At 33.7% G+C, this 13558-nt stretch overlaps 1 protein-coding gene across 1 annotated transcript; it reads left to right on the top strand.

The window, feature by feature from the left end:
- Positions 1 to 1751: 1751 nt before the first annotated feature.
- Positions 1752 to 9478, top strand: LOC113716785 (tobamovirus multiplication protein 3-like). The gene is made up of 11 exons (XM_027241224.2): positions 1752 to 2114; positions 2700 to 2790; positions 3041 to 3093; positions 3193 to 3285; positions 3408 to 3479; positions 4468 to 4540; positions 4628 to 4673; positions 7191 to 7254; positions 7336 to 7389; positions 7709 to 7786; positions 9015 to 9478. Exons 1-11 carry the CDS (start codon positions 1950 to 1952, stop codon positions 9105 to 9107), a joined length of 882 nt encoding a protein of 293 aa, XP_027097025.1. The 5' UTR covers positions 1752 to 1949; the 3' UTR covers positions 9108 to 9478.
- The last annotated feature ends 4080 nt before the right edge of the window (positions 9479 to 13558 follow it).

Consider the following 13558-nt stretch of genomic DNA (forward strand, 5'->3'; position numbering starts at 1 on the left):
TTTATAGGCAAATATGCATTACCTATTTAAAGTATCGGTTCTTTATGGGTGTTTTACTTTCAAACATTTAATTTAATACAAATATTTACTCTCAAATACAAATTTGTATTTACTTTCAAATATTTAATTTTTGTTAAATACAAAAACTACCAATCTCTCTTTCGTAAAAATATTAATATAACATTTTTTCAATTTTAGGTACAAATATTTATGTATTTAACATAAATTAAATGATTCAGAATAAAATGCCTATAAAGAGCCAATACTTTACTGATGTAATGGATGATAGTAAAAAAGAATTAATACTTTATGGGCCATTTCTTTTTTTTTTTTTAAATATTTAATTTATATTAAATAAATAACCTATTGATTTCCTTTTTACAAAAATATTACTGTAACACTTTTTCAATTTACTTACAAACATTGATGTATTTATCATAAATTAAATGTTTGAAAGTAAAATACTCGTAAAGAGCCAGTACTTTAAATGAGTAATGCGTGTTTGCCCATAAAGAGCCGGTAACTATTTAAAGTATCGGTTCTTTACGGGTATTTTACTTTCAAATATTTAATTTAATACAAATATTTACGCTCAAATACAGATTTGTATTTACTTTCAAATATTTAATTTTTATTAAATACAAAATCTACCAATCTCTCTTCCGTAAAAATATTAATATAACACTTTTTCAATTTTAGTTACAAACATTTATGTATTTAACATAAATTAAATGATTCAGAATAAAATGCACATAAAGAGCGAATACTTTACCATGTAATGGATGAAAGCCATAAAAAATTAATACTTTATGGGCCATTTTTTTAAATATTTAATTTATATTAAATAAATAACCTACCGATTTCCTTGTTGCAAGAATATTACTGTAACAATTTTTGAATTTTACTTAGAAACATTGATATATTTATCATAAATTAAATGTTTGAAAATAAAATATCCGTAAATAGCCAGTACTTTAAATGAGTAATGCGTATTTGCCCATAAATTATACTCCTTAAAATTTATTAATTGTTAATTGATTTATAGTATTTTGCCATTCATTGGACATGTAGCACAAAGGGTAAATCTGGTACAAAATTCTAATTTTACTCTCTAAAATAATATTTTAATAGTTTGGATTAAATTTGCAAAGGATTAGTAACCTCAGGGGAGGTTAGTATAATTTTTCAAACCACAGGGGAGGTCAGTGCAAATGTCAGAAACCTCAAGGGAGGTTTCTACAATTATCCCTAATAAATATACTGGAAGATTCCCTCAAACTTAATAAAGTTTCTAAACCAAAGGATACTGCAAAATAAATCAGATCTTGAATCATACCACACACATGAACTTCTAACTGACGGTCGAAATAGAATAATATGGCAAATAATCATGCACAGGTACCTGCATCTCGCGCATCGCGCTAGTATAAAAAATATGAAACATAGTTGAAGAAAGATAATCCAACAAAAAAAGAAAAGGACCTCCTGATCCAAATCCGCTAGAACATTCACGTTTTTTAGTGAAGGGTCACGCATTTTTGTGAAGTATTTCTTTCGTACCCCGTTCGTGGAAAGTTAGTGAATCAAGAGCCAAAAGCAAACTCAGCTACATCCTCGTCCACGTGGATATACCCCACAACGCGCGTGGCACACACACACTACACCGTCCTCTAGAATCCTCAACTCCAAACCACGCGTCCACGCGCCACGCCATAATTTATAAAACTCCAAAATTCTTTACTTTATATCGTCTCCTTGCTCTCGCCGGCCGTTACCGCAAATCAACCCCCGCCCTCCAAAAAAAATTTAAAAAAAATAATAAACAGAAAAATTCCCCAAAATAAGAGGAAAAAATAAGAAGAGAAAATATACAGGAAAAGATCAGCTATTCTTTTATTTCTTTGATTAATCGTTGATTTGATTTTGATAGTATTTTGGATTCTCCGGCGATGGTGCGAACGATGGAGATGGCGGGGCCACCAGTGGTGACAGTGGCGCACAGCCTTACAGATGCGATGAGTTGGTGGGACCAAATTAACGAATCGCCTACTTGGCAAGACCGTACTTTCCATGTTCTTGCTGCTCTTTACGGAATCGTGGCCGTCGTTGCTCTTGTAATTTTGCTTCTTCCTTTTTCTTTTTTGGTTAATTAAAACAATTTGTATTGGATTTAGCGAGAAATTGAGATTTGATTGTTAATCTCAGTCGGATTCTTGTTAGTTTTTTGGTATATATTCTCTCAGCTTTTGGGGATTTGTGAACGAGGGTTTTTTTTTTTATTGATTAATTTTCTGTTTCATTCTATTCGCTGTCTATTCTTGTGTGTTAAGATTGTGGATTTTTTTGATGTATTTCTGCTGAAGAATTTGAATGTGATTGAGATGGGTGAGTTGGTATTGGCTAATTTACATCGTGGATTTGAGAAAATTTCTGTTGGGTTTATGATAATTTATATTGCTTTGGGATTTATGGTATGTATAATGTAGACTTGAGGTTGTTGTTTCTGAATTAGAAATTTTTTTATGCCGGTCATCATTTTGCATTCAAACTACTTAAAAGAGGACATAATGCACTTCGTTTTGGTGCCGGTAACGTAAATGCATTGTTTTTATTACGCGGAAATAGTGTGATTTGCAATTTATGTGTACATTTGACTATTGGTGGATTCTTAGATGATATTGTGATCTTGGTCATTGTAGGTGCAATTGGTTCGTATTCAACTGAGAGTACCTGAGTATGGTTGGACCACTCAGAAAGTCTTCCACTTCCTCAATTTCTTCGTCAATGGGGGTTCGTCATTTGTACTATTCTCTATCGTTCCCTGAATAAGTAGCATGTGCATTTCGCATGAATGGTTTGATATCCTTGTTATGGTAAAACAATGCACAATTGTTTATTCTTTTTGGCTCTCTATTTTCTGTTATGAAAATGTTCCTCTCTGTGGCATTATCGTCATGCAATATCTGTATTTGTTTGCAATTCCGTTTTACCAATTTCTCTAGTTGCTTTGTGTATTGAATTTGTATTTTCCACTGTTCAGTTCGATGCTTGGTTTTTGTTTTTCGTCGGGATGTTCAAAGTTTGCACCCAGAGGTTAGAATCCAACATGGGAATCTTATCTTGTCTGCCTACCTTTGTTGAGTTGTTTCTTACTCCTATCTCCTGTTCATCTCATGAACTCATGTTTGCCAGATTGTACAACATATTTTGCTTGATATGCCAAGTCTTCTGTTCTTCACAACCTATGCACTTCTAGTACTGTTCTGGGCTGAAATATACTACCAGGTTAGTGATTTTCGTTTCCGTGGAATTATGAATTTCTTTTTCTGTTGAATTTCTTCTTTTAATTTGAGCAATATGTGGTTAAGACTGTCTGATGATGAGCTTCTGGCATGGAATTTCGGTAGGCGCGTGCTGTATCTACTGATGGTTTGAGACCTAGTTTCTTCACCATAAATGGGGTGGTGTATGCTGTTCAGGTGAAAATTTATATCCCTTTTTTTGTTTATCAAAGCTGAAGATTTTAGCTAGCATATCGGTATGTGAGGATATGTTCTGTTTCATCACTATAATGCTTGTAGTTCATCATCTAACTTCCACTTTTGGTTTATTGCTTATTTTCTCCCACCTTGATAATTATTTTTATAACCTTGAGGTGTCCGGGAATTAATATTTTGCAGAAAGTAAATTCTGTTGATTTACTTTATGCGACTGACAAAATTATGAGCAAAATCTAAACTTGATAAGAACTACCTGATTCTGTTGACTTACTAATGGCCTACTCGTCACTGGTATGTTCGTACGCTGCTCTGCTTGTGAAAAACATGCATTACTGAAATCTACCTGAGCAGTCCTTTGTGGTGTCTTTTCATGCCTATGTGCTATTCCATTACATATTTGGGTCTTCTAATTTGACTTTAAGAAAACATGATCTCAAACATGTTTTCCACCTAATTACACATTCCAAGTCCTGTGTACTAACACTCTGAACTTCTGATCATGGAAGGCAGAATGCATCATTAAGTTTGATGTGGGTTCTATATATGAATTTTTCTCTGGATAAGAGGTTGATAGTTATTTTGGTTTTCAATTTTCAGTTTGTAGGAGAATTCATATTGTAGTAGTGGAGATTCAGTAACTTGGTATTCTTGAACTTATTAATGAAGTGTATATGTTTATCTTGAAATTTTTGTGTACGATGCTTTGTCCAAGGGTGTGGTAAAATTGAAGTAGACAACAGGTGATTGATTCCCAATAGTGTATAGAGTCTAACATAAGAATCAATTTATAAAAGGTAGAATATGGTTATCAACTATAAAATTTGCATCTATTGCTGGCTAAGGACAAGGTGTTCCACACTAATCCTGAGCTTGTTAGTTATAGCATTCCACTGTATTTTCCTCAAAAAATGTTATTGGCTAGTATGTCTCAGATTATTTCACTGACTATTTTTTCAAATTCTTGCAGATCATCTTGTGGCTTATCATATGGTGGAAGCCTGTTCGAGTTCTGATCATCTTGTCTAAGATGTTCTTTGCAGGTTTTTGTAATTTATCTTTAAGTTGAAATGGGAGCTTCTGTGGTATCAAAACTAACTTCTTCAATATGGTAATTTGTGTTTTGCTAGGCGTATCTTTGTTTGCCGCTCTGGGGTTTCTTGTGTATGGCGGAAGGTATATAATTGTCTGTTTTGGTGATTGATTCCTATCCCATATCTGTGAGTGTTTGTCCAAAGTGAATGCATGCAACTCAGCTAGCATTCATGTATAAATTGTCTGTTTTGGTGACTGATTCTTATCCGTATCTGCAAGTGTTTGTCTAAAGTGAGAGGATGCAACTCAGCTAGCATTCATGTTGAGCTAGCATCTGCTTGAGTTTCATGTTTGTACAAGTGTTAGGTATTCACATTGACAAGTGTTTGTTCATTTTGCAAAGTAAAATAAATTGTCTTAGTTGCTTCCCCCAGAAAAAACATCTTTTTGTTGTTGTTGTTCTTGTTATTATTATTATCATTATCATTATCTTACCTAGAGAAGTATGATAAACAACTTCATTCTGGTGTCTCAATATATGAAGAAGCCCAAAGGCCTTACTTTCAACATTTCAAGTGTGAATTCAACTGTGTTTTGTCTATTGTGGAACATTATTATTATTATTATTTTTTGGTGTGGAACATTATTGTTATTGTTTCATATCTGGAGTTTTGCTATTATATAATTGGCTTTTGCATATGTTTTTATTTTTTCCCCCTTAGATTAGGCTCTGTGTCTTATGCCATGGTTTTAGCTATTTAGAATTTGATACTTGTTTTGTCATGGTGTCAGTTGTGACTCTGAATATGTCATTGTGTAGCCTAGGAGACAGTTTTGATCTACCATTTATAAGTCTTGTAGTCAATGACGTGAGTATGTTCATCTTGGACTGCTTTTCCATGAGCAAATTATGACTAAAATTGTGGAAGAGTTTGATCCCTTACACATCAGCTCATACCAGATTGCTGGGTGGAAAATTTTGTTGTGGAAGGAGAGAATCATGTGGGTTGTTGGACAGGTCATTGTGCGGGGATGGATACTGGATTTAGATGGCTGAACACAATATAAAGTTAAGAATAATTGATGGAAAATAATCTTTATTGGGGAAATGTGAATAAAATGGGCATTTAACTTGGTTCCAAGTTCTATAAGATGAAACTGGCATTCCATGGAGGAATCTCAGGATTATCCATGGATAAAGATTTGAGCTCAGGTAGGTAATTTTGTTGGTACAGCAACAAAGTCATTCAATGTGTTGTGACATGCTTGCAAATGCCAAAGAGATAAAGACCCTTAAAGCAAGCAGAAGTGGCACATATGTGGTGCATCCAATTGTTAATGATAAGAAGAGGCAACTACTTCAAAAGCTTCGTGCAATTTATATCATGCAATTTATATATGGGTGAAAGGTGGTTCTTAATTGGTGACAAAAGGGGCTGCCGGGGAGTGGGAGTGAGAGGACAGAGAGATGTGTTTTCAAAAGGACTGTTTCAGTAGATACCTCTGAAAGGCTTAGTTTGCAATTCAGTTTATCAAATTGCGGAGTGTAAGTAATGTGGCATCCAAAGTTACTAGCTGATTAATCCTTTTGGCAGTGATTAATTTAATGCTGCTCTTCTCTTACCTAGATTTAGCATAGAGGTTGCATGTCATGATCATAAGGGTTGAAATTGTCTCTATTAAGCTTTAACAGGATCTCCATCTGATATTATTTTCACTGGCACACTCTTCCCTCTTCATTATGTGAATGATAGCAGGTCAATTTTGGTAGTTGACTGTTTGTCTGCTTTTTCTTGGTTCCTGATACTTAATGATTAACATCTTGGAGGAGCGCTAATTTTTGGACGAATCTCGACTTTTTTTTTTAATTGATATCTCCCTACTTTTCTCTTAAGCTTTCTTGTCATCCATATCCTTGCTTTTGACTTTTCGATAATCATGGCTGTCATTCATTATTGAAGTATCAGTTGAACCTTTATTCTTGATTTCAGCTTTAAAACTCTTTTGGCTGCTCTTCAGAGTGATTCCAACCATAGAGCCAGATAACACCAAACAATGTCGTCTTTTAATTGTCTAAACCCTACCCAATTGACTTTTTGTCTTTAAATATCAGCCTTGAACAGTTGGACTGAATCACTAATATATCTGCAGACATTGGCTTCTGGAGCTTTATCCTTCGTCACTTTCCCCCTCTTTCCATTCTCTACTTTTTTTTTTCTAAATTTTTACAAGTATTGTGTCCGACATGCTGTGTTTTTCCCCTGTACTCGGATGAAGATTTTGTAATGCATGTTTTGGTTGAAATAGGTATCTGATACTTTCCAAATTGTAGAAATGGAGGGGTCAGCCGCAATTTTTTGATAAAAGTTTGTTAAAACTGATATTTTAGATTGGTGGATTTTCAGATTTTCTTACTGATACATAGGTGGGATGGGATTGTCTCTGATTTTCTTTCTGATATTTTAGATTGATGGTTTTTCTTTGATAACTGCTGGAGAGAATTAATTTTATGCAAAGGTGGGATGGGGTTGTCTCTGATTGTAGGCCCTAGTATTTTGTATTTCAGAATGCATTGATTATTCACATGAGATTCTATTTTATTTTATTTGTATTGGACCTTTCATTTGCATTGAACCCTGAACTTTCTTCTTCATGCAGGCTCTTTTTAATGTTGCAGCGGTTCCCTGTTGAATCAAAGGGCAGGCGTAAAAAGTTACAGGAGGTAGGTCATCAGGAAATTTGTTTGTTCTGGTACTTCCTATGTTTTGGTTACTAAATGCTACATTTAATCTCATTTATTCAGGTTGGCTATGTAACCACTATATGCTTTTCCTGTTTCCTCATCAGATGTATCATGGTAAGTCCACTCTATAACTTACAATTCTAAACAGCTAAAATGAGTCATGGTTTCATGAACTCCTATGACATGATTTTGGATTGTGTAATGTGGTGAACAAATTCTTAGTACTTAAAGGAATTAGCTCCCTGAATAATTTCTTAGTCCCAGGATCATTTTATTCTGGTATTAGTCCTATTACATTTTTCACTGTTGAACCACTTACAGTTTTTTAATTGTTTTGTTCAATTACTGAAGCACTCTAATTGGTGCAATCCTGGTGTTGGTCTATGTTTCTATATTCATATAACATCTCCTATTGCCTTGTTGGGTACTACAGATGTGTTTTGATGCATTTGATGAGGCTGCAGATCTTGATGTTTTGGATCATCCAATTCTGAACTTCATTTATTACCTCGTAAGTCTCCGTCCATAGCTGGAGTGATTGATGTTTTGCACTTGTGTCTGTGTCTGTATTTTGAACTCCTGTGTGTTGTCAAGTAAATGCCAGTAGCACTACTCCTGCTTAAGCTTTTTAACTTATTCAGAGCTTGTATTTTTCTAAATTTGCTTGTTGGTTGTGAAAGTAAATGGTTGCTTTTATCACGTCTTACCAATTTGGCACCTGATTTTTAAGTTAGGCATATCACTAAATGCTATGCAGTTCTTATCTGAATTTATACAGATTATATGGAATTGATAATTTTCATATCTAAAAATGTTTGAATTCTATGAATAACAAATACTGGAAAAGTAATTGGAGTTCAGTTTGTGATTTTCTTTGTTGTGGCTTAACTAAGTTTTTCTGGTGATTAAATCTTGTCACTATTAGTTTTAAGAAAATATAGATGTTTCTTGGTCTTGAACTATATGCCTTTGAGAATAATCCTATAAATATAAAAATACAATGATTGATAATGTTCCTTTATTGAGAATATTAGGAGATTGCTCTCAATTATTGTTATTGCATAATATTGAATAATGCCTTTAATATTGGGTATGAAATATTGTTTCTATAATTCCTACAAATATAAAAATTTAGTGTTAATTGATTAGATTGCTTTCTTATAGCTAGCTTGTTTGGATGGAAAGATTTCAACAGAAAAGATAAGAAAGGAGGAAAAGTTGACTTGTTAGATGTTTGGGAGATTTTCATGAGATAGAAAAGAAAGGAACGGAATGGAAGGATAAAACCTGTGCTACAGTTTAAAAAACTTTTCCGACCAAATTCAGTGCAGAAAATGAAAGAAACTCGTTGAAAGCCTACTAATACTCTTTAAATACCCAGCTATTGCATGAATTTGTATTGACTTATGTGCCCAAAATCATTCCATTTCTTTTCAAAACTCCCAAACAAACATTAGATTCACTTCTATTCTCTTTTCTTTTCTTTTCTCTCATAATTTTAGGTTTCTCATCCTTACCTTTCTGTTCTAAACTCACAAACTAGTCATTAAGAATATTTGAGACGATTCTGTGTTATAGTGCTGAATAGTCTTGAACAATGTTTTTCATAACGGGCAAAAGATTTTTGCTATAGGTGTATTTTGGTGTTCTTTTGGTATTTTATCTGCTTGTTTTTTGTTTGTAATTCTAGTAAATTTTTTTTTTGGCAATGACTATTCTTTTTTGTTTTTGCTATACAGTTAGTGGAAATTGTGCCTTCTTCGCTTGTTCTTTTCATTTTGAGGAAGTTACCCCCAAAACGTGGGATTACACAGTATCATCCTATCCGCTAACGGAAGAGACCTGATAAACAGTTGAAACAAATGGATGAAATCCGGTAGTGCAGTTGACTCTTGTGGTACTTTCTGGCTCAAAGATGTGAAAGCAAAAGGGTTGCAAAATGATCATGTGTATGAAGTTTGGGATGGTTAGCAAAAGGGTTACTGGCCTCTCTTCTTACTTTAGCAGATTGTAGATCTGTTTTGAACTGGTAGCTACTGGGGCAAGTTATATATGTTGTGATTTGGCAGTGCAATCATCTTGCTGTTGTGCCTATGGACGTGATCACTACTTACTGCTTTTTTTTTTTCATTATTTTGGTGCAGCTTTATGAATGATAATTGTAAACAGCACTTATATTATTGCTAGAAATGATTTGGCTCGATATCAATTTTTCAAAAAATGAACCTCTGTGCATCGTTATGGTTTGCTTTTCAGGCTGCACTTTGCCCGGCTCCTATACTTCAGAAATTGTTAATTTGTTTTCAGGCCCCTCAAGTGAATGTATAGTTATTATGCAAAGCAAAACAACAGGAAAGCAGCGATTAACTAAATCAAGAAAAAAGGGGGGAAAAACACAAAGCAGCGATTAAGTAGTCAAGAAAAAAAGGGGGAAGAAAAAAATAAAGTTCTTCCCAGATGATACTTCTCATCCGGTTGTGTGATTAACACAAGAAAGCAGCTCATACATGAGATTTGATGAATATTATCAGAAAAAAAGCGTTTCAAAATAAAAGGTAGAAAGAAATGTGTACCTGATTACTCTGCGGCTGAGCTTTGTCCGGTTGAGATGCCGTTCAAAGAAAAATACATTATAGGCTCTGTGGTACAGAAGTTTTGCTCTTTGGTGGAATGGATGGTTGGTAGCTCTCTGGCCTGGTGAAGACATATTTGAGCTATGATGAGTCGGCTATTTTGGTGCTGGAGAAGTTGAATTGTTGGTGTCTAACTGCCATTCTTCATTGAGCTGGTCTTGTTTTCTTAACTACTAGTAATTAAAAAAACTACTAGTAATTTCATAAGTTTGAAAAAGTGGGAGTTTTGAACATTTAAGTCATCAGATAAGAAGAGGTTTGAACAAATGCAAATGTGCAATCCAATTGACCGTGATTGCAAATGTGACTGCTGTATCAGTTAATTAGGAGATTTTCTCCAAATATTGATTGCATCCATCTATAACACTGTGCTGGACTAATTTTGTTGGCCAAACATTGAGTCCACAGAAAATTACGAGATTTTCAGTCTATATGCTTAGGGTTTGTTTGATAATATAAAAAAGTGTTGAATCTGAATTTTTTCAAACACTCAAAACAGATTCTTTCAAACATTCAGATGTTTTGAGTGTTTGATAAATGAAAATTCATTTGCTGAACTTGTTAAGTAGTGCTGAACTTGTGTGTATTTTTTTTAGCACACGAATTGACGGGTATTTTACATACGTGCAAGCTAAAAAATACCGAATTACACCCGTTCACTGCAAGTATACAGATCAACTAGTAGTTTAGGGTATATATCGGGTCGATCCCACGAGGAAGGGTGAACAATTACCGGTATTACTAAAGCTTCTCTATTATTTAGACTATCAACGAATTATAGCAAATTAAAACCTATTGAAATTATACAAGAAAATAGCAAATAAAAGCTCCTTAGGTTGTGGCATCCCTAACTACTCATGCAAGTGCTATTTTTGGATCATTGAATACTACATCTAGGCTAGTTATGGTGTAATTTCCTTAAACATGTGAAACCTACTTTCGTAGTGAATCAACTATACTCATAACTAATCCATACCTATTTTCATGGTTATGAAATTAGCTACAAGTTCATTTCTTCAATGAAATTACATGAAATGAATCACTAAAAACCACATAAGTGCACCTCTACTTTCGTGAGTGTACTCCCTATGTTTAGCACTTCTTGAACTAGTGTTAAATCTCAATTTTCATTGCAGAAATAACACCTTAGATAATCACAATCAATGGTACCGGATTAATCATGATTTCAAGAGCCAAAGTGCTAAATAACTTGCTTAAATCATAGCAGTCAAATAACCAAAGAATAAACACTCACAATCATAGAAAGTTCAACCAAACCCAAGGTATAAACTTTAAAGACACATATTAAACACAAAATCCAGAACTTGTATATTAGCTAAATTTGGAATCAAGTACAAAAGATAAAGAGTTTGAAAGGAATACAACCCTTGTCACATGAGCTTTCTTCCTTGCCTTCTTCATCCTCCATCTTCATCCTAATCTAGATAATAAACAAGAATGGAAAAGCTACACTACTCTATACTAAGCTAAACTAACACTAGGGAGATGAAAGAGCTACATTTCTGCAGACTCCAAGCTTCTCCCGTAGCTCCCTCTCTATTTTTCTGCTATCTCCTCTTCTCTTCTATCTACATTATTGGATCCCCTTCAATCTTGCAATCTTGGCTATTTTATGATGAAATATGGTCAAGAAATGAGGATTACATCTCCCTTTTACAGCTGGGAATGTTTCTCACATGTATAGCATCCCATGTGAGTTGGTGGAGGTGAAATTGAGTTTTACGCGTACATAGCAACCTTTTCTGACCACAATCCGGCCAGGAATCCGGCCACAAATCCGGCCAAATTCCGGCCGGATTGCTACAGTGACCATTTGGTCACTTCTGGTTCAATTTCCAGCTCTGCTCCGATTTTGACTCAACTTCAACTGAACTTTTCTTGATGATAAAAGCTGATTTAGCTCTTGACCAAAACATAAAACTTGTAGCCCTTTGAGTTAGCTTTCCAATGCATCAAGAATCACCTCATTTGGATCTGTGTAGGCTGAAAAATGACCGAAATACCCTTACCTGCTCATTGCCCTGTTCCAGTTTCGACCAGTAGAAATTTGCTATTGTAATTCGGCATTTTGACCTGGAAAACCTTCAAACTGGATTTAGATGTCTTTACCAAAGTTGTAGATCTATCTCTTATCTTCAAATTGGTTCAAGAATCATCTTAATCCGATCACTGTAGCTCAAGTTATAGCCGAAATACGAAAATGTGTCAAAACTGTCAAAATACACAAAATCCAAGTAAAAAGTGATAAAAACCTCATTTAACCACTTAAAAACATTTTTCACCAATTATAGCCAAAATGAATCATTTTCTTCCAATAATATACCCAAAATGACTAAAAATAATATAAAATATCATACAATTATTACGTAAATTAGTCACTTATCAAACTCCCCCACACTTAAATCATTGCTTGTCCTCAAGCAATTCACACATAATCAAATGCAATGATTCAAGAGGTGAAACAATATATGCACTTTGTCCAATTTAATTCCTCAAGACTTGGAAAATAATCATTATACAATTATTCAATTTACACTAAATACTCATAATATCAAGTAAAGGAAAGATAATTATACCCTAAATTCAACAAGTTAAACTTAATCTCTTACCCTAACTTAATTTTACAAATAAGTAAATCACATAGTCAATTTATAGCCTTCCTCCTCCTTATAGTCATCTTTTTCTCAAAATTCTATAACTAAGAGGGATTTATTCACACAAATTTTACTTAAATAGTGAGAATGCCTTTTTACGCGAAAATCGACACTTTTAGGTGAAGATTCCCGGTTACTCAACATTTCACTTATTCAAGTTGCTAATGCATACTCTTAATTCAAGTACCTTTTTACGCGAATGTCGACATTTGTAGATGCCAACCCCCGGTTACTCGGTAGGTGAATCATTGGAGTAGAACAATTTTTATTTACTTTCTTTTCTTTTCTTTTTTTTCTCTTTTTTTTCTTTATTTTTCCCTCATAGAAAAAAAATATATATAGAAATAATCAAAGGAGGAGTATAACCTTTTATCAACTATATCAATCACTTATTTATAAAATTAAGTAAAGAGAAGAAATTTCATTAAACATGTAAAATTATAGGCGTAATTTTCCTCACTTTACCGAATATACTTTCTAAAATGTAAAAATCCTAATTGCATAATAACCATTTCCAAGTTAAATGAGGACTAAACTTTCCAAAATACATATAACATTTCAACAATTGGAAGAATAAGGTTGGAACAAATTAGCCCTTTTTGAATGAAAATGCAAAAATTTGAAGAAATTTTGGGCTATAGTGAAATATTGGAAAAGATTTTAGAAAAATTTTTACAGAGTTTCTTCTTATAAATGGAAGAAAACTCCCTGCCAACAAACCCAATTTCAATCAAATTATCCACATGGCAAATAATTCAAACACAATTCCAACATTTCTAAGCATTTAAATCCACAAAATATCATCACCTAGCAAGTAAATGCAAGTTCAATATTTTCCTCCCCCACACTTAAACTTCACATTGTCCTCAATGTGAGAAAAGGAAAATAAATAGAGTAAAAGAAAATACTGCTCAATTGAACTTGCGCAATCCGAATCCATGTCCAAGTGATGAATTTCCAACCGTAATTGAGAAA

The sequence above is a fragment of the Coffea arabica genome, chromosome 11c (assembly GCF_036785885.1).
Source record: "Coffea arabica cultivar ET-39 chromosome 11c, Coffea Arabica ET-39 HiFi, whole genome shotgun sequence".
Classification (NCBI taxonomy): Eukaryota; Viridiplantae; Streptophyta; class Magnoliopsida; order Gentianales; family Rubiaceae; genus Coffea; species Coffea arabica.